This window comes from Monodelphis domestica, chromosome 6 (genome assembly GCF_027887165.1).
Source record: "Monodelphis domestica isolate mMonDom1 chromosome 6, mMonDom1.pri, whole genome shotgun sequence".
Taxonomy (NCBI): Eukaryota; Metazoa; Chordata; class Mammalia; order Didelphimorphia; family Didelphidae; genus Monodelphis; species Monodelphis domestica.
The window spans coordinates 89,100,161-89,125,280 of record NC_077232.1 but is presented as its reverse complement, the minus strand read 5'-3'; the positions used below and the strand labels follow the sequence as shown (position 1 = coordinate 89,125,280).

The 25,120-nt window shown below is 37.2% G+C and overlaps 1 protein-coding gene across 1 annotated transcript in view; it reads right to left on the bottom strand.

Annotated features, from left to right (window-relative positions):
• The window catches only part of JAKMIP1 (janus kinase and microtubule interacting protein 1), a 266,432-nt gene that overhangs the window by 11,803 nt on the left and 229,509 nt on the right, over positions 1-25,120 (bottom strand). Inside the window, exon 20 of the mRNA XM_007496752.3 lies at positions 1,106-1,171. Coding sequence (XP_007496814.1) covers positions 1,106-1,171 — 66 coding nt within the window. The remainder of the gene's footprint in view (positions 1-1,105; positions 1,172-25,120) is intronic.

The following is a 25,120-nucleotide window of genomic DNA, read 5'->3' as shown; positions in this document are numbered from 1 at the left end:
ACATAATAGGCATTATGCAGATGCTTATTCTCTCCCCCCTTTCCTCCCTTTTTGCTGTGTTAATAGTCTCTATTAAGCACTAATACCCTCGTAAGCTAAAGTTCTTAACCTCCTGTACATTGTGAATTGCTATGGAAGGCTAGTACTGAAGCTCTTTTAAGAATAAGGTTATCATTGTTTTGTTTTGTTTTGATATTAAAAACCTTGACTCCTTACAATCTGGACTAGGTAATGGGGGTTAAGTGACTTGTTCAGAGTCACACGGTTAGGTAGAATAAGATTTTTAAATGCATAAAATCAATTTCAGAGAATTACAAAGGAAACTGATTACACTGAAATATAATTTTAAAAAATAGTAAATTCATAGACCCTAAATTAAGAAGACGTTCTAAAATGTACTAAACCAGTAAAACAGTAAACCAGTAAAACAGTAAAATGTAATAAACCAGCAAGGATTATTAGGTTGGGATAAGAAAGTCAACAGGGACAGAACCTACTCTGACATTGGGGCTTCCAAAGCCCAACTTCAGTCATCTGGCTGATTGTGACTGCATTACCTAATCCTCCAAAATAAGTTTATTGAAAGCTATACAATTTTCCTGCAAGTGATAGCAAGGAATTTGCAAAAGGTCTTTTAAAAACAACATATGTATGAATATAATATGTGTAATGCCATAAAATGCTACAAACATGTAATATGTCTTATATATAATATATTAATTATATCTGTGATATAATTAATATAACATATAATACTTAATATATAATAAATATAATATATGATATACATAAATATAATGTATATAATATATGTGGTATATAATATATACAGAAATATATATAAAATTTAGATCTTCAGACTGATTGGTACGAATTCTGTGTGTGTTTTCTTCTCTCAACTATTCTATCTGAAGGCTTTCATTGGCCAGTGATAAGGGTTGACTACAACCTGGTATAATTTTCACAGAAATCCTAAGTCATGATTACATGTTGGTGGCTGGTGAACAATCGCAGCCCATGAGTGGTTTTTATTTGACACCAATAGCCTATGACCAAAATAAAAGAGAAGGATTATGAAGAGGTAACTAGCGAACATTTCACTTACCTTTTCCTCTATTTCTTTCAGTTGTCGTTTTTGAAGTTCTATTTTATCCTCCAGGTCCCGAATTCTCTGAAACATAGAAGCGCATATATTAATAAGTGACTAAATAAATAATAGCTAATATTTTACACATGGACTTGAAATTTTCAAAGCACTTTATAAATATTGTCTCATTTATTTTGACAATCACCCTGGGAGGTAGATGCTCTTATTATTCTCATTTTATAGGTAAGGAAACTAATCTGCCCAGGATCACACAGCTATTGGGTATTTCTATCTGGATTTGAAATCGTTTTCCTGATTCCAAGCCCTGTATTCTGCCCACTGTGCCACCTACATTTTCTCATCTACAAAATGATTGGTAGCTCTTGGCAACTTTATAGATGGCTTGGAAGGATAAAATAAAATAGTTCCAGGTCCCATATTCTGATCCAGGAAATCACAAAATGAGGGGTATTCAAGGATAGAAGATAATTCACCCACCATCTAGTACAACTCATGCATCCAAAGAAATCATCTCTACATCATACTCATTATAACAAATGCCTGCTAATCTTAAGAAAGCTACATTTGTCTCCTATTTCCATTGTTCTATTGTTCTTGTAGCTTCCTGTAAAAGCAAACATTTCTTTCTTACTTTAGGATCTACAATGCATTCTCTTTCCTATGGACTTCCCAACCAGCCTAAGTAACAGGTGCCACAGGGATCATGATTCCATTTTACAGATAAAGAAACTGAGGCTATCAGAGTAACATGCAAATGATTATACAACTACTAAGTGTCAGAGGAAGAATTTAAGGATCTACCACTCTATCTGCTTCCTTTCAAAAACTCCAAATGCCATCAATTAAATTGCAAAGCTGAATCAATACATCTCATTACTTTGGCTTGAATAATCCTAAAATTAAAAAAAGTTATCATTGAGTTCAACCAACACATCCCCTTGCCTAAAATTCCCTCTAAACATCCCCAGTATGTGCATAATACAGTCACTGCTTAAACATTTCCAGTTGTAAAAGATAATCTAATTAAGCAACAACAGTCTATATTCACTATTTTATGCCTCCAAATAATTCCCTGCACATATATTCCCTGTATATAATCCTATTAAATAATCAGTATTTTAGTGATAATTTATAAGGGATAATACAAAGTATTAAGTGATTGGATGATTGTGTATGAGAATCAATAATCAATAATCATATTGTGAGTAAAATTCTCAGAAATGCCTGACAAGAAACACTGCCAAAGGGCATGTTCACTGTGTGACCCTGGGCAAGTCACTTAACCCCCATTGCCTAGCCCTTACCGCTCTTCTGTCTTGGAACCAATACACAGTATTGATTCCAAGAGGGAAGGTAAGGGTTTAAAAAAAAAGAAACAAAGATTACATCCAACATTCTGGAATGTATCCAGACATTCTCATACCTACAGGTGCTTTGAAGCTGTAAGAGTGACCTTGGCTTTTTATTATATATGGAATTGATCATTACTTCATACTTTTTAGAAAGAGGAATCTTCTCTGGTCGACCCTCCTGAGAAGAGGTATTTAGAAGACCACTCCCCTTTTGGGGGAGTGTCTGGGTAATTGACTATATATGTATATGTAACATACATATATATATATATATATATATATATATAAATTATTTATATATTATATAAACATATAAATTGACAAACAAATCCTAGATCTTTGGCCAAGCTGGGATGGCTTAGACCCTGACATTTTCCAACTTTCTACAATTAATGTCAGTTTGGCTCAGATAATTGCTTCCCAGTATTTTTCAATTTTTCACAGTGAAGAGAAGCACATTATCTAATAAGGCAACCCATTCCACTGCTGAATATGTATGAGGACATCCCCCCCATGTTGAATGAAAAATTATTCCTTATGACTTCCACCCATTATTTCTGTTCTGTCCATCTACAGTCAAACAGAATGATGATGATGATGATAATAATAATAATGATGATGATGATGATGACTAAAATTTATAGAATGCTTACTCTGTGCCAGGCACCATATAAACTCCTTATACTTATTATTTTGTTTGATCTTCATAATAATTCTGGGAGTAAGTCACTATTATTATCCCCATTTTACCAATGGGAAAACTGAGGCAGAAAAGGTAGTTCAGTGCAGTTAATGTCAAAGGCTGAATTTGTATTCGGGCTTCCCTGACTATGGCTCTATACTCAATCCTCTGCACCAGAACAAGCCTAATCTCCCTATAAATGACTTGTTCTTTCAACAAACATTTATTAAGTGCCTACTCTGTACCGAACACTGGGCTAAGTACAGAATAAGCATTTAAAGTTTCATTTAGATACACTCCTAGCCTTCATTAAACATAAGCTTAGAGACTGACTCCCATTAGATTCCCAAGTCCCAGTACTTCAGATGAAAGATTGGATTCATAATATATAGGGCTCAAACTCAGTATGGTGAAGTCCTCAGCCAACAGTTTGCTTCAATTCAACAAATATTTGCTAAATGTATACAATGTATGAGTAATGAACTGGTCAATGGCTACACAGAGACAATAACAAAACAGTCCCTGCTCTCAAGGAGCTTACATTCTCTTGAAAAGCAATACAACATATACACACATAAATAAATAATTTGAGGAGGAAAACTATAGCAATTTAGAGAGGGATACCCTCACGAAAGATACCTGAGATGGGCTTTGAAAGTAGAGAATGTTGATAAAGATTGTGAGAGACAAAAATAAAAATAATGATATTCTAGGATTGGGGAAAAGCCTATAAAATACTTAATAACCTCATCTGACTGCCGTGTAGAGTACACAAATGGGGAAATATATAAATTAAGAATGGAAAGGAAAGTAGAAGCCAAATTGGGGAGAAGAGGAGTGATCTGGTGCCTAGAGGCAGTAACCTGAGGTTTTTGCAAAAGAGATTAATTCATCTATACCTTAAAAGGTTATAGGGTGGAAGAGGAAGAAATTGGCATATAGCATGGATGCAAAGAACTAAGACAAAAGGCAGAGAATGTGATGGGAGTAAAGAAAGAATCCAGTGAAAATGCTCCAAGAAAACTAGAGGGAGAGGTTTCCAGGAAGAGATCCATGGAGGAAGTAGTGAACAGGCAGGGTCTTGAAGGGTGAGGATTTCCAATGTTTTACCATTGTCAAATGGTTGTCATCTCCATTTCCAGGCTGAAAACCACTTGAGGGCAAGAACCTTGGCTTTATGTTAGGAGATGAGAGGGCAACACAGGAGAAAGTACATAGTAGTTACTCAAGAGCTTGATGACAGAAGACAAAATTTATATTATGGCCATATCTTATTCTTGTGCTAAAGCATAACATGTGGGACATAGTAAATTGGTCTTTTAAAAAATTTTCTATATTGGCAAATTCCAAAATCTTGGTATTAATGCCAGCCAAGCTATTTAATATAAAAGAAGGATAGAAATTTCAGATCCTACATGCTGAGCTAACTGGTTCAGACTGTAGGAACATTTAACTCTAGAGATAGAAGGGAGCATTTAGTTTAATTCCCTCATTTTTCAGATGCAGAAACTGAAGCTCATGGTAGTTGATTGATCTCTCCAGTCACATGGGTTAAAACTGTCAAAGGTAGAATTTGAACACATATCCTTTGATTCCACAGCTGGTGCTGTTTTGAACTGAGTCATTCCAAGCAAAATATGAGGTGGAAAGAACACTTCAGTCAGCTTCTCAACCGACCCTCTTCAGTCGACCAAAGCGCCCTTGACCAGATCCCCCAAAACTGCTCCATTGAACAACTTGACGTCTCTCCTTCAATAGAGGAAGTCCAAAAAGCCATTAAACAAATGAGTGCAGGCAAGGCACCCAGTAAAGACGGGATCCTAACCGAGGTATACAAGGCCTTAGATGGAAAGGCGCTCCAGGCATTCCACATAGTGCTGACCAGCATATGGGAAGAGGAAGACATGCCCCCAGAACTCAGAGATGCCTCCATTGTAGCCCTATACAAGAACAAAGGCTCACGAGCAGCCTGTGACAACTACAGAGGCATCTCACTACTCTCCACTGCTGGAAAGATCCTCACCCATGTTATACTCAACAGACTCCTGTCATCTGTTTCAGAGCAGAACCTGCCTGAATCACAATGTGGCTTTCCGACCAGATCGCAGCACCATCGACATGGTCTTCACGGTGAGGTAAATGCAGGAAAAATGCCTTGAGCAGAACCTGAGTCTCTACATTGTCTTCATAGACCTGACAAAGGCATTCGACACAGTGAACAGGGACGCATTGTGGGTGATCCTTAGCAAGCTCAGTTGCCCAGCAAAATTCGTCAAACTGATTCAGCTCTTTCATGTCAACATGACAGGGGAAGTCCTATCTGGTGGAGAGACTTCCGATCGCTTCAACATCTCCAATGGCATGAAACAAGGCTGTGTCCTTGCTCCGGTACTATTCAACCTATCCTTCACCCAAGTATTACGACATGCTGTGATGGATCTAGACCTGGGCGTCTACATCAAATACCAACTGGATGGCTCACTATTCGACCTTCGCCACCTGACTGCAAAAACAAAGACAACAGAGAGACTCATCCTGGAAGCTCTCTTTGCAGATGACTGTGCTCTCATGGCCCACCAAGAAAATCATCTCCAAACCATTGTGGACGGATTCTCCACCGCAACAAAACTGTTTGGCCTGACGATCAGTCTCAGCAAAACAGAGGTGCTCTTCCAACCTGCACCAGGGAGGCCAACAAACCAGCCGTACATTACAATCGACGGCACGCAGCTTTCTAACGTCAACACTTTCAAGTACCTGGGCAGCACCATCGCCAACGACGGGTCCCTAGAACACGAGATTAATGCCAGGATCCAAAAGGCCAGCCAGGCACTCGGGCGGCTGCGCTCCAAAGTCCTCCAACACAGCGGTGTAAGCACTGCGACGAAGCTCAAAGTGTATAACGCAGCGGTCCTCAGCTCGCTCCTGTACGGTTGTGAGACGTGGACACTGTACCGGAAGCACATGAAACAGCTGGAGCAATTCCACCAACGCTCCCTCCGGTCAATCATGAGGATCCGATGGCAGGACCGAATCACCAATCAGGAAGTCCTCGACAGAGCCAACTCCACCAGCATCGAAGTCCTGGTCCTCAAAACCCAGCTACGATGGTCTGGACACGTCATCCACATGGACCCACAGCGAATACCAAGACAGGCATTCTACGGTGAACTGTCAGCTGGACTCAGGAAACAAGGCCGACCAAAGAAAAGATTCAAGGATCAGCTAAAGTCCAACTTGAAGTGGGCTGGCATGACACCAAAGCCACTAGAACTCTCTGCCTCTGACAGAAGCAGCTGGCGAACCCACATTCACCATGCCGCCACCACCTTTGAAGATGAGCGACATCGACGTCTTGCCGCTGCGCGTGAACGCCGACACCAGGCCACAACCGCACCTCCCGTAACAACTGGCGTCCCATGCCCCTTGTGCCACAAACTGTGCGCCTCAGCCTTTGGACTCCAAAGCCACATGAGGGTACATCGTAGATGAAACTGCACAAAGACAATCGTCATTCTCGATCACCGAGAGACTACCATTACAATATGATTATAACTTCGGTATACATTATTCACTACATAAATTGCTCAACAGAACTAATAACAACTCATATGATATTGTTGTCCAATTATTTTAGTCCTGTCTGAACTCTTTGGGACCCTATTTGGAGCTTTCTTAGCAAAGATACTGGAGTGGTTTACCATTTTCTTCTCTAGCTCATTTTACAAATTAGGAAATTGAGGCAAACAAGATTAAATAACTTGCCCAGGGTCACATAGCTAGTAAACATCTGAGACTTGATTTGATCTCAGGTCTTCTTGACTCTGGATCCAGCAGTATTCGATCAGACACCCAGATGCCTCTTAAGTCTACAATAGCTCCAGTAGAAATAATAAAATGCATATTCTTTGCAATTGAAGGGACACTTTCACACATGTCATTTTATATAACTATTGTAACAGTCCTGTAATTTAGAAAAGATAAAGATTAGTATCCTTATTCTATAGATTAAGATACAATGCCACAGATAAGTGAAACATGCTGACAATCACAGGTTGAGCAGAAATGCTGTATTCTTTCCTCTATATTTTATCACTTTGCTTTTAAAAATGTGTGTAGAGCTAGCTTATCAATTGGAAAATGTATAAGAAATAATTATCTACAAAATACACATGACTAGAATGGACATGACATGAAGTGAATAACTTTAATAGATCAAAGAGTCAGAAATGAGACAACCATAAAACAATTACCCTGGGAGGGGTAGGAAGTGAGGTGAAGAAAATGATGCTCTAAATTTTTATATGTTTCACTTTGTTCTCTCTTTCCTCTTCCCAAATCCCCAGGGATCAGATACTTTGAGGCAGTGGGCAGGCTTGAAATTGGGGCACCTATTTGATTGAGAGTAAAGAGATCAACTTCCTACTTTACCTTCTGCCTTCATTTGTTGCAATTTCAAGTATTTGGGGACAGGCTTATTGATCAATTTCTTTCCACTCAAAGAAAAAGATTTTCTCTCTTCCTCCACCACATCAATCTAACAGGTAGAAACCACATCAACAAAGGTTATTCTCATGTTCCCTTTGTGGCAGAAAGGAACTAATTTTTATGTAACCAAATGTGGTATTTTAGTGACTTTTTGATAATGTACAGTTTTTTGTGAATTCAAATTTCTTTCTTTCTACAGTTTAGTGTCAGTCTCATTTTAATATGATTGAAAAGGGGAGAAAAAAGTCTAGAAAACCCTTGTTCTTTCAATGTGATAATTCACAAGTGCAGCTAGAGAAAAACCGCTGGTCAGTTGAATAAAAACCACATTTGATAGAAAAAAATTATCCTGCAAGAATTTATGATGCTTCTGTTTAAGACTATCTTTATACACAAATTCATTGTAATTACAAGATGACTACTATGTTTCAGTCTCCTTTGCTGATTCATTATCTATATCCTACTTTCTAACTGTGGGTTTTACCCAAGATTCTATTCCAGATACCTTACTTTTATGTCTCCATATCTTTCTCCTTATGGTTAGTAATAAACTGTGGATATAATTAACTCTGAAAGGATATAATAATAATTATCTCTGAAGAAGTGAATTAAAGCTATGCATTTCTTTGTCTCTCCACTGAGCTTCAATACCAGTTGTCTTTTGGACATTGCAAACTGGATATCCAGGAGACATCTCAAATTCAGCATGCACAAAATAAAAGTCAGTCTTTCTCCCTACTCCCTGACAAAACAAACAAACCAAAAGACCCACCAGATCCTTATTCTATACATCTCCTGTTTCTGTCAAAGGTATCATCATCTTTTCAGTCCCTCAGATCCATGAACTTGCTATTATCCTCAAATCCTCACTTTGTCTCATGTCACACATCTAATCGGTTTCCAAATCTTGCCATTTCTGCCTCTCCAACATCTCTCACATAATACCCTTTATGTCTACTCACCCACTCACTCCATCTTATTTCATGCCCTCATTGCTTCTCAAGGATTGTTGCAATGATCTCCTTTTTGGTATCTGGCATTTAAATCTCTTCACTTCACTTCATCTTACTGCCAAAATAATTTTCCTCAAGGGCAGATGTGATCATATGCTTCCCCTGCTCAGCCATCTCCAGTAGCTCCCTATCACCCATAGAAAAAAATATAACCTCTAAACCCCTCACAACCTTGTTCTGATCTATTTTCCATCATCAATGTATACTATTATACCTTCTACAATCTACAATCTAGCCAATTGACTTTTTCTCTTTTCCTAGAATATGATGCTACATTTCCCATATCCTTGCCTTTGCATTAGCAATTACTCATTCCTGGAATGTATTGCCTCCCCATTTCTTTCTTTTAGAATCACTCTCATCCACCAAAATGTAATTCATTCTCTACCTTCCATATGAATTTTTTAATCCCATCAGCAACTAGTTCCCTCCCTCCTAAACTACCATACCTGTAAACCTTAAAATTTCTTAGACTTATGAATGTTGGAAATTTCCCCATTGGGAAATTTCATACTTTAAAAAATCTCCTACTGATAGTAAGAACTCTATTGGAATGTGAAACTCCTTGGCATGGGAGGATCCTTCTCCTCCCTACTTAAGACTACTTTAGGACAGAAATCTTTTGCTAAACAATGGAGAGGGCTTTGACCTATGCTTAAGCATAGAACAGGAAGTTCTTTGAGTCATGATTGATTTTAGAATTGATACAATAGAGATACTTGGAATGACAGAACCAGGTCTTGGAAACTACAATCTCCACCCTACTCAGAGTAACAGAATTTAGGAATGGCTGCAGCAAAGATCAAGATTTAATTATTTGAGAATATGACCTTCAATAGACATGTGCAAAGGGGACAGACCTCTGGGTGGTCCTGGGTTAAGCTAGAGCCACCATTGGCACAGGGGAGACATTGACAGTGATTGGTAGATGTGAGAACTGAGGGGAGGGAACTTAGATTGTGGGCTTAAAGATAGCGGGGTCTGAGGACTAGGGGGAGTTTTTGTTCTGAAGGAAGTCTGAGAGGAGAGGTCCTAGAGAGAGAGCCTAGAGAGGTTTTGAAGGAGGCTGTGGAAGGTGAACTCAGGAGGAGTCAGGAGGAGAATTCTCTGGAAAAATTTCTTGAAAGGAGGCTCTCTTGAAGGTGGAGCCTGAGGTTGGCCTGAGAAGCCTTACCTAGAGAGATCTTGGGTGAGTGATAAAACCAACTGACTGATTTATCTCTTAGGACTGAGGTCTAGGCCTTATTGGCTTGAGGCCCTTCATTCTTATTCCTTTCTTTCTCTCTTTTTCTATTGATTAATCAGTGTATTATAAATTAAATTTCTCTGTAAAACCCAGTTGGCTTGGGCATATTCATAAATTGGGAATATATTCCCTGGCGACTATCTTATATTTATATAAAACCAAGACACAGTAGAAAACATATTTCAGCGGTCATAATTGTTATATATTTCCCTTGCTCCCAAACATTTTAATTATCACATTTTATGGCTCCCACTCTCTTATCTACAACTATTTAATGCTCAAAACTATTTTAAATCTAACATACCTTGGGGAAGCTGGGTAGCTCAGTGGATTGAGAGTCAGGCCTAAAGATGGGAGGTCCTAGGTTCAAATCTGGCCTCAGACACTGCCCAGCTCTGTGAACCTGGGCAAGTCACTTAATCTCCATTGCATAGCCCTTACCACTCTTCTGCCTTGAAACCAATACACAGTATTGTTTCCAAGGTGGTTTAAAAATAAAATAAAATAAACTACCATACCTTGTATTTATTCATATTCTATCTATAGTTATTCTTCTGTACTAATATATTGGCTTTTCTCCTCTATTCAGTCATAAGCTCCTTTTGGAAAGGATCACTCTTTGTATTTTTATCCCTACCACTCAGCACAGTGCCTGGCACAATACAGACCTTTATAAACACTTTGTGAATGAGCATTCATTGGTGATGTTATCAAAATGAAGGATTAAATGGAGGAATTTACTTCTTATTTTGTGCCCTATTTGGTTTTCTTTTCTAAATAGCAGCCTATATGTATGCACATAATTTGTTTGGCTTCCTTTATATCTTAACACTATAAATATTTTTATTGTTTCACCTAACTTTTTGTGCTCTAAAAACATATTATATGAACACATACAATAGTAGCCTTTACAGTAAAAATACTTTCACAAGGACTCCATCACTACCAAAGCTCACAATGAAGCCCTTATTGCAGGTTCTGTGATTCTGTCATTGAACAGGGATACTGAGTGTTGCATATCACAATAATCCTAGAGCCATATACCAACTCTGTACCCTCCTTCCCTTTTATCATCCTATTGCTAGGAGGTCTAATGGTAACTAGTTCTTTATGCTTATGACCACCAGACCATAAAGCTGTAATTGCTTGCTCTTTAACCAGTCTCATTGGGTTACTTCACTCATCCAAACTACATGAAGCTTTATAGGTCCAAGGAATAACCACTTCCCTCTTATGATGTCTCACTGATATTAATTACAAAGAATTTTACAGTCACACTATACTATTAACATGTGACACCTAGGTAATTTTTTATCACTGATAAACGATGGTTACTAGCCAACATGGCCAACCTAGAATTTACCCCTATGAATAATTTCAAAGGTGAATTTATGCTTATCTTCTCCTCTTTATGAGCAATTCTTTCTCTTATACTTCTAGTCATTATTAACACTGCCATTAAAGCCTTATACTCTCTGTATCGACTAATCAGTGCAAATTGAGAGGAAAATTAATAAGCCATATTATTCTAATTCTATCATATATATGAGTTGGGGGAGGAAATGGCAAACTACTCGGTATCTTTGCCAAGAAAATTCCAAATGGAATCACAAAGAGTCAGACACAACTGTAAAATGACTGAACAACAAAAATCATATACATGAGAACAGACTCAAATTGTCCTCCATGAAGTTCCTTATACTTTTATCAAATGCAAAATCTACTTTGGGCTAAGTAAATTATGAATATAGTTTAAATAAAGCAATCGATAGTGAGGCTAAACACAGAAATTTAAGCATTCTTCTATGCAGGCAGAGATAAGAAAAATTGCTAACTTGTATAATAATTGAAGTTGATTAAATAGTGGGGTAATACAGCTTTAGAAAAATCATTTTGGCAGCTATGTGGTGGACATATTGGAAAGAGAAGAAGTATAAGGCATACTAATTAGGAGATTACTGTGGTAGTCCAGGCAAGAAATGATGAGTCCGTAAACTATTTTAGTGGACATTAATTTGGTAGAGGTAGGGAAGGAGGAAGCAAAGGAGGAAGAGAACATTTATTAAGTTCCCACTTTCTTCCAGGCATTGTGCTAAGTAGCTTATAAATATTTTCTTATAATTTTTTTCACAAAAATCCTGGGAAATATGTGCTAGTATTATCTTCATTTTACACTGAGGAAATTGAAGTAGACAGAGGTTAAGTGACTTGACCAGAATCACACAGCTTATTGTTGTTCAGTCATTTTAGTTGTGCCCAACTCTCCATGACCCAATTTGGAGTTTTCTTAGCAAAGATACTGAAATAGCTTGCAATTTCTTTCTCCAGCTTATTGGACAGATGAGGAAACTGAGGCAAACAGGATTAAGTGACTTCCCTAGAGTGACACAGCTAGTAAATGTCTGAGGCCAGATTTAAACTCAGGAAGATGAGTCTTTCTGACTTCAGTACTAGCAGTCTATCCACTGCACCATCTAGCTACCTCTGGATATTATAGAGAATGGCACATTTGTGAGAAATGTTATGGAGGTAGGTAAAAATCCAACTTCTCATCTGATTGGAAATGGGAGTTAAGGGAAATGAAGAGGCCAAGAGATAGCCTTTTATCCTTTAAAAGCTATTGGAGTCACTTGTTAAATTCCAGGTATCTGAAAACCTTAGTTCAGGTTTAAGCTGTCATAGCTAAAGCTCAGATGACTGATATTTTGGTAATTCTCTCCTATTTTCTGGTCATCAGCAGTATGGAAAGTGATTTGTTGACAGTTTCAAAAATGAGACTTTTAAAATGACATCATTTCTTTTTCAATAATTCATTGCTTCCAGCTGTGCTGGGAAAATCCAAAATAAGACTGATTGATTCCTTCTAAAAATATTTATCTCAGAGAAAAAGAACCTAAACAGGGTACAGCACACCCTGCAACTGATGGGTATAGGATGAAAAAAGCAAAACTTCCTTTATAAACAACCAGAGGAATCTATACATTTGGGGTGGGGAAGAGGCACAGGACATAGATAAACAAGATAAGTAAAGAAAAACTCCACACTTCATCACTGGCCATAGACAGCTGGGGTCTTCTGTGTCAGTTTCATGTCCAGGAAAAGACAATTACAGAATCTTGCAGATGGGAGGAATATCAAGGACAAGGGATCATCCCAGGGAATAACTCATCTCTGGACAAGAATACTTTCTTTTTCCTAAGACTGCAAGTGAGTAACCATCCAGCTGCTTCTTGGAGTCTTTCAGTGAAAAGACATCATCCTGGGGTAATCCATTTCATTTTAGAACAGTAAATTATTAGGGATAAGTTTCTTAGGGCAAGGACTGTGTAATTTTATGTCTTTATAACCCTGGCACATAGACACAATAAATGTTTAATGATGCATCAATTAGAAAGCTAGTTCATTTCAATTCAATATACTTTGTTGAGCATTTTATAAATACGAAGCACTGTGTCTGATGCAAAGCTGAAGATACAATCCCTATCCTGAAGAAACTTAAGACTATTGAAGAAGAGCAAGAGATAAGACTGAAAAATGAAAGGAGTTAATTAGAACCATACACTAGAAAGTCTTGCATGCCATCTTCTCTAGTTCTTTTCCTTACTTCCTGTCCCCTCTATTTCTCCTTCTTTTTCTTTCTTCTCATTTCATTCTCTCAATGTGCATGTCCTATACATAATCAACCACAGTTGAATAATAATAGCTCATATTTCCTATAAGGCTTGCAAACATGTTGACAACTAGGTAATAGAGTGGCACAGGACTTGGCATTATGAAGACCCTTGTTCAAATCCTGTCAGTTTCCTCATCTGTAAAATAGGGATAATAAGAGCACCACCTTTCCACAGTTGTGAGGAACAAATTAGATAACATTTGCTAGGTGCTTTGAGAACCTTGGAGCATCATTGTTCATAACAATACTGAGGTAAACAGTCAAGGCATTATTATCCTCACTTTACATATGTGAAGATTGGATTTGGCTCTCCCCGGATTGTTACAATGAAGGTACTTAGCTCTTCCTTGATTGTGAAGATTAAATTGTAATCCCCTATCTATTTTTAGATTTTAATCCCCAAAAATGTAAGCACAGTACTTAAAGTTGAGTATGGAAATCTACCCATTTTTTTCTTTTAACCACAAAAAGGTATGAACATCCATTTCATACATTGAGTGGGAGGTCTGTGACCCATGTGTGAAAGAGTGGGCAGTCCTGGAGTAGAGTGTCAGCTGTTATTAGTAGATATAAAAATTTAGGGGAAGTGACACAAGAGAAAAAGGTCTTTAAAGGTGGAAACAGAGACACACAGAGACACTTGAGTGAAGAGACACACTTGGAGTGGAACCTCCTGTAAGAAGCAGTTCTACTGGAGTTAAGGTTGGTAAAGAATCTGCTGATTGCTGATTGAACTGACATGGTGAGTGTAAAGTCTGACTTCCTTTTCTTGGCCTCCAGAAAGGCCCATTGTCTTGAGGCTCTTTTCCCCTGGCTGGGGCCTTTTAATTCCTACCTGGCTCCAAGGAAGTCGGAACTCACTCTCTCTCTCTCTCTCTCTCTCTCTCTCTCTCTCTCTCTCTCTCTCTCTCTCTCCTTTTTTATCTTGCTCTCTTCCTTAATATCTTCCCTCTATTGTAAAATAAACTATCATAAATTCCATTCTGACTTTAATAGTTCATTTTGGGGATTTAGTAGTTAAATCCTTGGTAACCAATTAAATATATTCAGCCCAACCATAAATTTAATAATCTCACAAGGTCAATTATGTCTAGAAAAGTTAAATAACTTGACAAAGGTCACATAGATAAAGTTGAAGAATCAGTAAGCGAATGATACAGAAAGCTTTCACCTAGTAGAGTGGAGACTGATTTGTCCAGAGCCACACAAAGAGCAAGCAGCAAGTTCCCTTATCCAATACCTTCTGTTGCCTTAGGTTGACATTAAACTGTTGATGTGCATATGCCCATTAAGTACTCCAAGTATACTGTTACTGTTAGTTCCTTGTGTTTCATACCCTCTTTGCAGTAGATAGCACCAAGTCAAGGAGGTGCTCAAGGGAAAGCATACTGATTGACTGACCTTCTTGGACAACAGGAATAATTTTATTTCTTTTTATTTTTATTATAAAGATATTTTATTTTACCAATTACATGTACTAAAATATTTTCACAGAAGTTTTCCAAAGTTATATGATCCAAATTGCTTCTATCCCTCCCTCCCTTCCATTCCCCTCTCCCAGAGCTGGAAAGCAATTCAATCTGGGTTGTACATATATTATCATGTAAAATATATTTCCATATTGATCATTTTTGTAAGAGTACAAGAATCACTTTAGATTCAGAAACTCCTCTGTGAGTTTAACTGTCTAAGCCTCTGAAGCCTAGAGGGGTTCCACCTCATGACCCAGAAAGCAATTTTGGAAGAAAAAGTAGAGGAAGAAAAGATGAAGACAACAAATATGAAATCTTCCTTTATCTTTCTACCTTCAATTTATTTAACTTCACTCCACATCTCCCTTTCTTTCTACTCAACAATAGCCCATGGATCTACTATTATCACTGCAATGTCAGGGATATGTAAGGAAGGTCTCAGGTAGGTTGGATATGAGAAATTCAAGGGAGATACAGACAAGAGTCACACCAACTGGACAGGCATGGATAGGTTGGTGTTGTGGGTGGGTGTTGGTCTTGCAATATGGAAAGCCTGGTCTAAATCTTGTTTCAGACATTTACTAGCTGGAAAACCCTGAATAAATCACGTAACCTCTGTTTTCTTAAGTTTTCATAACTGTAAAATGGGGATAATAATAGTACTTCCCTCCCATGGCTGTTGTGAGCAATAGATAAGATAATATTTGTAAAGCACTTAGTTCATTGCCTGACATATAATAAATACTTGTCTTCCTTCCCTCCTTCTTTCCTTGCTTCCTTGCTACCTTCCTTCTTTCCTTCCATCTTTTCTTTTTTTTCTATCCTTTCTTCCCACATCATTGGAAAGAATATCTACATCAATGAACTCATAGAGTCATCCTATAGGAATTCTGGTAAACATCAACATTTTATTCCTTTCATCAAATCTGAGTATAAATTTGAAGAAAAGTTCTATGTTTTCCTATGATTAAACATTAAAATAGGAATTATTGTTCAGTCATATCTGACTCTTCATGACCTTATTTGGGGCTTTCCTGGCAAAGGCCCTGAACTGGTTTGTGATTTCCTTTTCTAGATTACTTTACAGACAAAGAAATTGAAGCAAACAGTGCTAAGATCCAGGGTCAAAGAGTAAGTGTTTGATGCTGGATTTCAACTCACACCTTCCTGACTCTAAGTCCAACACTATCCACTGGTCCACCCAGCTAATGATTTTTTAAAAAAGCGTATCTCCTTACAAACCAAATTGTAATCCATATAACATTTCATGTGCCAATATGATTGTGATTTCTCAGAAAAGAAGGGCTAAGTTCTAAACAGATATGAGTTTTTCATAAACTAATAGAAAATATTCCCATTTCAAAAGAATTTGTCAGTTGGCAAACTAACATTTATTTAAAGCCTCCTAAGAAAAATAGAGAAAAAAAAAGAGAAAATAGTCTCTGCCCTCCATGGGCTCACCATGTAAGGAGAAAGACAACAAGCAAAGAGCTATGTACGCATAAAGTACAGATAGAATAAAGGGGAGATCATCTCAAAGGGAAAGCTCTAAGATTAAGAAGGACTAGGAAAGGCTTCCTGAAGGACTTTAAGATTAATAAAGTGCTTTCTTTACAACATCCTTATGAAGGAGGTGGACTACATCATATGTATAGAATTATATTAGCTATAAAGAAATAGAATACTATAACATGACACATAGCATAGGACAGCGTAATATAATATACAGTGTAGATTTCACTGCTTGTGAGATTTCAGTAGTATGGGGAGCTCTGTCTAGCAATGTAGATAGATCGGTAGTGATTTTTGTGACTTCTGGAGAATCATCCCTCACAGCTACTGTAAGGCATAAGCACTTGCTTGCCTAGGACTGCAAATACAGTCATGAGACTAGAACCAAGTTCTTTCTTACCCAGTTTTCTATTCACCATTATGTCGTGCTCAAGGAAAATACTATCATCCTAATTTTATGGATGAAGAAACCAAGGTTTGGGGAGTTGAAATGACTTAGCCATGGCGCTAGGTCTAATATGTAGGGCGCTAGGTCTTAAGCCCTAATCTCATGACGACCAATGTGCTTTTAACTTTATTTTCCAGCTGCCTTTCAACTAAATAGTTGGTGGGGGTGGACAGAGAACACATGCATGCATTCACCCATATGCATAAACCAAATAAAGGACTCCTATTGTTCAAGTCTCTGGTATTCCCAGAAGATATCTCCCCAAGTCAATTTATATGGGGAACTGTCAGCATAATCAATTGGAATGTTATTGATTGGAGAGGATTATAAAGAATGAGATTTACTTAAATGGTTTTAACCTTTAGGCTTCACAGGGATACAAAAATCATTCATGTGTGACATTTGATTCCCTAATTAATTTTTTATCATATTCTTTTTTCTCACCATCTGGTGCTTTATTTTATCTTCATAGCAGATGATTCTCTATTCAGTTAGGTATAAAAATTCAGGTCCATATAACAGAATCTGCACACTTGAAAACAGCTTTATCTGTCTTCCAAATGGAGAGACTGAATCTTACCAAACACGTAGAAAACTTTGATTTCAGACTTACTAGATAACATTGGTTTTGTTTTTTATGGCCTAAACCAAACTTCTCTACATTTGAATATCCTCTACCTGATAATTTGCAGATGGACTGGTCCAGATAAAAATGGGTGCATCGTTGCATAAGACAATACATATTTCCCCCAATGTTTTGGTATTTACTTTTTATAGAAGAGGTCTAGAGTTAAATAATGTATTTCTTAAAGCTATATATATTCTTGGGTTCTTGAGACCCTGCTGAGGTTTTATAAAGGGCTATTTGAGATAAAGAGTATAATGGATGAGCAGAGCCACAACCAGGGTGGGGTAACTAGATCTTTGTCTCACAGAGCTGAACTTAGTTATTAATTAATATGAATAATTAGTTAAAATAGGAATAGTTTGCTTCTTCTCCCTTCCCTGTGTCTTCTGTCTGTGCCCAAATTTCTTCATTCACACCTGTCTAAGGTATTCTTCTTTTCATCCTTCCTCTCTCTTTCCCCTTTCCTATCTCCACCTTTACCAAGCTAGTTTGTCTCAGTGGATAGAATACTGGACTTGGAGTTAGAAAACTGCATTTAAATCTTGCCTTAGATATTTAATAATTGTGTGACCTTGAGCAAGTTGCTTAAAACTATGTGCCTCAGTTTTCTTATCTACAAAATGGGGCTAAAGATAACACCTACATCACAGGGTTGTTGTATCAAATGAAATAATAACTGTAAAGTGCTCTGCAAATCTTAAAATTCTATATAAATTATTTTGTTTATTATACATATGTATTATTTATTTATATTTATTTTACATTTTATATAATTATAACATTATTTAAATAACACAAAATATTTTTAAAATAATATATGAGAAATACATATTATAATTATTTATTGTTAATATTATTATTACTAGCCTGGTGGTATCCTGAGAGTTCTCTCATAAGAAATTTTATATCCTCGTTTTCTCCATAAAATGAATATCTTTTGTACTTTTATTCATAAGAGAATTTAAAACATTTGGCTGGAGATACATTGCCAAAGTTGCTGTTTATAGTTCTAGCATAAAGTATTTATTAAATTCATCAGATTTGTTCTAATGTGTTTTGTACTCTTCCTACCTGTCTAATTGCTTCTTCTCCATCTCCTTTTCTAATTCATCATCCATTTCATACCCTTTCTCTCCAATTGCTTCCCTTTCCTAGGATCCCTCTTCTCTTTATCCTCCTCTTCCTCCTCCTCCTCATCAATGAGGGTTATTATTACCACTATGGCCCATACTCTTGGATCTATATTATTCAGTCTCAATTTCTCCACTAAGCTTTAATCTTACACAGCAAAAGACCTTTTAAACATTTCAAATTAGATGTCCTGGAGACATCAAACTGGGTAAAAGGAAGACAAAACTTTTGATATCTCCCCAAACCTTCCTCTCTTCCAAACTCTTTGTTTTTCTGTCAAAGATATCACCATCTTTCCTATCTCCCAGTTTCATATCCTTGACATTATCTTTGACTCCTCCTACTACATATTTAGTCAGTGGACAAGTCTTCTCTCAAATATCACCCCTGCTCTCCACTCACAGAGCTACCATCTTAGTTCAGGTCCTCACAAATCTCTTGCCTGAATTATTCCAACAGTCTTAAGACTTTTCTCCTTTCCTCAAATTTCTTCCTTTTCCAGTCTATACTCTACACTGCTGCCAAAAGAATTTCCTTAAAAGTATGTCTGACCACGTCATTAGCTTGCTCAATTAGCATCAGTAATTCACCAGAAAATATAAACTAAAAAGAAAATAAAATATAATTTTCTCCTGTTAGGTTGTAATGATTGGCCCTAATCTATCTACTCTCCCAGATGTGCTCTTTAGATTTTTGAGAAAATGGAATGAGATAAGACTGGGAAAGTACCATCACACTGGATTTTAAAGGACCTTTTTGCCAAGCAAGAAATTTTGAACTTTTTTTCAGATGACCACAGGCAGACACTAAAGATTTTTGAGCAAAAAGGTAACATGATAGTCAGATATATATGGATAAGAAAGATTATCCTGGAAGAAGAATCTGCAATCTAGAGTTGGGACAACTCATTTTGTAAGATTTTCATCTGTAGGTAACAATTTTAACTAGGATACATTTTGGGACTTAGCTATTTTAAAAATGGACAATGTCTTATTCATCTCTGTATGCTCCATAAATGTTGATTAAATTAATGTTTTAGGTTAAAAAATTAGGTATGTTTTCCAGTACAAACTTTGTATAATCTTAATTGGCTTTTTATCAGATGGCCATATTTTGACTTTCTGGCATAGAATATTCAGGATTTCTCTCTATTATGTTCTATATTATATTTTGTTCAGATCAAAAGAAATTATTTTTGGTTTATACTTGACTTCTTAAGAGAATAATCTTTTGGGACAGATAAGTGACTCTATGTATAGAAAGCCAAGCCTGTTGACAAGAGGTTTGGAGTTGAAATTTGGTCTCACAAACTTCCTCACTGTGTAACACTGGACAAATCACTTCAACCCTATCGCCTAGTCCTTACTACTCTTCTGCCTTGGAACCAATTTTTAGTATTGATACTAAGACAGAAGGTAAAGGGCTTCTATTATTGTTGTTGTTGTTATTGTTATTTTTTAAAGCATGATCCATTAATGTGTCATGTACCAGTCTGCTATCATGTGGATCATGGTTACCTACTTGATGAATAAACTTGGAGGAATCCAAGAAATTAAGTATATCTATGAAGCCTAAGTGAACTAAAAGAACTGGGGGTTGGTAACCAATGTATATTCTTTACTATTAGTCTATTTTTCAGTTTAGTGCCATGCAGGCTTCCTCTTCTTTGGCGCAAGGCAATGCAAGAGGCCTTATGGGGAGTAGAATAATTGGTCTCAAGATAAAAAAACAAAACAAAACAAACAAAACACTAAACTAGAATTCCAGCTTAAATTTTAAAATAGCTATGGGACATTTTCAAAGTGATTTTGTCTTTCTTGATCTCAGTTTCCTTATCTATAAAATGGGATGGGATATCATGAAGTGTTGTAATTTACAGTGGGGTAAGTCAATAGTTGGAACCCATTAAATCTGACACCAAAATAAAAAAGCCTGAACTCAGAGGCTACCAGTCTGCTTAAAGTGGGCTGAATTGGATTAGATCATAAATAGAGCAAGACAAAATTCCCTCTGATGATCAGTATAGGCATTGAGCCAACAGGAGGCCATTGCATTTCCAGCATAAGCAAGACAGAAAGACCCAATCTCATAATAAAATAAGTTAAAATAAAATGTAGATGATAGTGTGTGTATCATCAATTTCATAAGGGTGTTAAGAAGAGAGGACTTTACAAACTATAAGAACAAAACCAAAGATAGTTTTCTAAAGGAAGAATGCTGGAACTAAAATCAAGAGCCTGGAGTTGGGATCACATCTCTGGAATTTATAGGATTTGTGATCATGAACTGATCAACTCACCTCTCTGAGCCTCAATTTTCTTATCTATAAAAAGGGGAATTTTTCTGCTATTCATGGGTCTTATAGGATTTTTGTCAGGAGGTGCTTCACAAATGTTAAAGCACTGACTGAATTTCAAGTATTGTGTGAATTATAAAGACACAATAAGATGATGCAGTGAATACTGTGCTGGACTTGGAGTCAGGAAGTGCTAAGTTCCAATCCTGCTTTGGATGTTTACTTAGTTGTCTGGCCATAGGTAAGTTATTTAACCTCCCTCAGCCTCAGTTTCTTCATTTGTAAATTGTTGATAATGGCAGCTTCTACTTAAAATGTGTCAAATGATATAACATTCATAAGGTGTCTTCTAAATCTATATAAATACTAGCTGAGGGGGAAGCTAGGTGGTTCAGTGGATGGAGAGCCAGACTTGGAACTGGAGGTCCTTGGTTCAAATTTGGCCTTAGACACTTCCTAGCTGTGTGACCCTTAGCAAGTCATTTAACACTCATTGTCCAGTCTTTACCATTCTTCTCTGCCTTTGGACCAATACATAGTATTGTTTCCAAGATTAAAAAATATTAACTGTTATATTAATGTGAATTGTCTTATTTATGTTTTTTCCAATGTATTTTATCTTGTTAACTAGGTTGAAGTTCTCTTTCTTTTTTGATTATGACTTCTTTAAAGAAAACTCATGTAATCACTGAATATTAGGATGCAGCTAGCATCCTGTTTCAACTCATTCATTTTGTTATTGGAAAAACTAAAGCCTAGAGAAATCAAGTAACTTGCCTATGGTCATACAGCTAATGTTAGAGATGAGAGGAGAACTGAGCTTAGGTCCTATTCCATGATGCTTATGTCCACTGATATTTCAACTGGACCTTGTTTAATTCTGAAAGTTGAGATTTTTGATGTTGAAAGGTTGTTTTTTTCATTTCTAAAGCAGGTAAATCAGTTCCATAACCAGCAAATATACCATTAGTAATCTACATAATTTTCCAACCAGTATGAATGAGTGTTTTTGTCAAGAAGCAATTTAGTGAAATTGTTTTTTTTTTCAATAGTTACAGGGGAAGTGTTAGCCACTATTCAAGATAATTACATGTTTCACTGATTTTATTTACCACTCTACATTAAACTAAACAAAACACAGTTTAGCTCCAGAGTAATGTAGCCTCTAAATAGTTCATGAATTTATCCTCAAACCAGTCATCAATATTTTAGCAACAGCCACCCACTTGAACTCATTTTAAATAGCTGGGGAATATCAGCAATGCATGGATCCAGGAAGATGCCAAGGGACTAGTGATGAAAAAGGCCATTCACTATTAGAGAAGGAACTGAGGGAGTCTGAATTCAGACTGAAGAATACTATTCTTCACTTTATTTCCTCCATGAATTTTTCTTTCATGTAAGTGGTATATGTATTCTTTCACAACATCATGAACATGGAAATATATATTGTATAATAACACATGTACAACCTAAATCCCATTACCTGCCATCTTGGGGAGGGGATTGGTGGGAGGGAAGGAGATAATGTGAATTGCAAAGTGTCAGAAAATGAGTATTATAAATTATATCAACATGTAAATTTTTTTAAAAGAGCTGGAGAGATTTAACCTTGAAGAAAGCAGATTTGAGAGTGATAAGTTTCCTTGGGTATCTGAAGAACTGCATTGTGAAAGGGAAGTTGGACTGATGCTTTTTACTGACCCCAAGAGGACAGATTCAAGAGCAAAGGCTATAAATTACATAGAGGCAAATGGGGCAATGTGCCATGAAAAATATCCTAACAATGATGGCTATCCAAAAATGAAATGGGTTCCTTCAAGAGGTGATGTGCTCTTCCTCCTTGGTTGACTAGTTATTGCATATGTTAAAATGGGGTTTCCTTTACATATATGAGCTGCCCTTCAAACTCCTCTTCATGTTAGAATTCCTTACTTCTGTGAATTTCAAAACTACTCAACCCTGTTCAAACCATTCTTTAGAGGATGGGATTTGGTTATTTCCTGATCAATAATAATAGAGATACTTGGAATAACAAAATCAGGTCTTGGAAACTACTATCTCCACCCTACTCAGAGTAACAGGATTTAGGAAGGGCTGCAGCAAAGCTCAAGATTTAATTATTTGAGAATACGACCTTCAACAGACATGTGCAAAGGGGACAGACCCCTGGCCGGTCCTGGGTTAAGCTAGAGCCACCATTGGCACAGGTGAGACACAGGAAGTGAGGTAGAGGACAGCTGAGGAGTCTGGGAACTTCCTGTGTGAAGGAGAGGAGGTTGTTGGAGCCTGATTCTTGGAGTGGAGGCCCTGAGACTGTTTCCCCATTTTGGTCACGTGAGTGATAGGGACTGATCTCTTTTCTTTGCCTCGGCTATCCAAGGCCTTAGGCCTTTGGCTCAGCCTAAGCAGAGGGGGTATTTAAGCCCTATTCCCTTCTCTCCACTCTCTCTCTCTCTCTCTCTCTCTCTCTCTCTCTCTCTCTCTCTCTCTCTCTCTCTGTCTGTCTGTCTCTCTGTCTGTCTCTCTCTCTGTCTCTCTGTCTCTGTCTCTGTCTCTGTCTCTCTCTGTCTCTCTCTCTCTCTCTCTCTCTCTCTCTCTCTCTCTCTCTCTCTCTCTCTCTAATACCTTTCTCCTTCCTGTTTGTAATTAAAAACTCCATAAAAGGTTGACTGCTTACTTGAGTTTTCATTTAGGAATTACATAGCTGAATTCCTTGGTGACCTTAAATTAATATATGTCAGTCTTTTAAAGTGATTTCCATATCACACTTCCTTTATGCATAGTTCTTTAATGTTTCCAAAAGGATTAACGACCACAAACCAATGAGGGACGTGGCCAAAGAATTATTATTTTCATGTTACAGATTTGCAAACTGAAGGGTCAAAGAAGGTGCAAATTAACCATGGTGAAACACACAGAAAATGTTGCTGCCAGATTATGATCTCAAATCTTTGACCATAAGACTAGCGTTCTTGTCACTTCACCAAGAAGCTTCTCTAGTCTTACAGGTCAATAAATGCCTGCATTTCGCTTGTGGTTATCCTGCTCCTTGAAATACTCCAAAATAGGAGTATTACTCATGTCTTAATCGTGCCATCAGTTTGATGAGTCATTCCAATCCCATGCTGTTGCCTGCTACCAGTACCCATCTTTTAAATATCAGTAGTCTCTTAGCAATAAAACATGATCACAAATCATGGAGTAATACAATATCAAAAGAAGGGCAACAACATAGATGCCTGCTGCCAATACAAGTACATAGCACTCCCTATTCCAACTTCATGTCATTTTACTGCCTGTCCCTCCCTCCTCCTCTCCATCTTCTGGCTGCTCAGCTTCTTTAAGATTCAGTACAAATCCCACACTTTGAAAAGGTTCTCCCCCTCCAAACCCTAGCACCCTCTTTTTTTGACTTTGCCTTGCCTTTTTATTTTATATTTTCTCCAAATTATATGTAGATACCATTTTAATAATAATTTTCGTAAATTTTGTGAACCATATTCTCTCCCTTTCTCTTACCCCTTCCCCCTCCCCAAGATGTCAGGAAATATGATATAGGTTGTATATAAGTCATCATGCAAGACAAATTTCCAGCACCTCCTTTCTGAGGTTACCACCTCTTTACACTGCAGGTATCTGGTATATCTGTGATTGTTAGCACATTGTCCCATCACATCATTAGCATGTGAGCCTCTTGAGGTCAGAGATCATGGTTTTGCCTTTCTTTGCATCCCTAGCATATAATAAGCACTTAATATTGGTTAATAGATTGATTACCTAATGCACAATCGCTGTACACAATCTGTAGCGTATTACCAATGGGGATTTGTGCATAAGAAGTAGCATAAAAGACACTTTTGATAACCTCTCTGTTTGGAAGAGAGAAGGTAGGTTTGTCATAGTGAAAGAATGAAGGGTAATACCCTAGATACAGTACCGAGATGTGAGAATTATTCAGAGCAGAGGAAAACAAATCCTTTATGTGTATCCTTAATGAAGAATACATAGTTAGAAAACAAATATTAAAAAGTGTTTTACACATAATTGGGAAAAATAAAATATTACTAG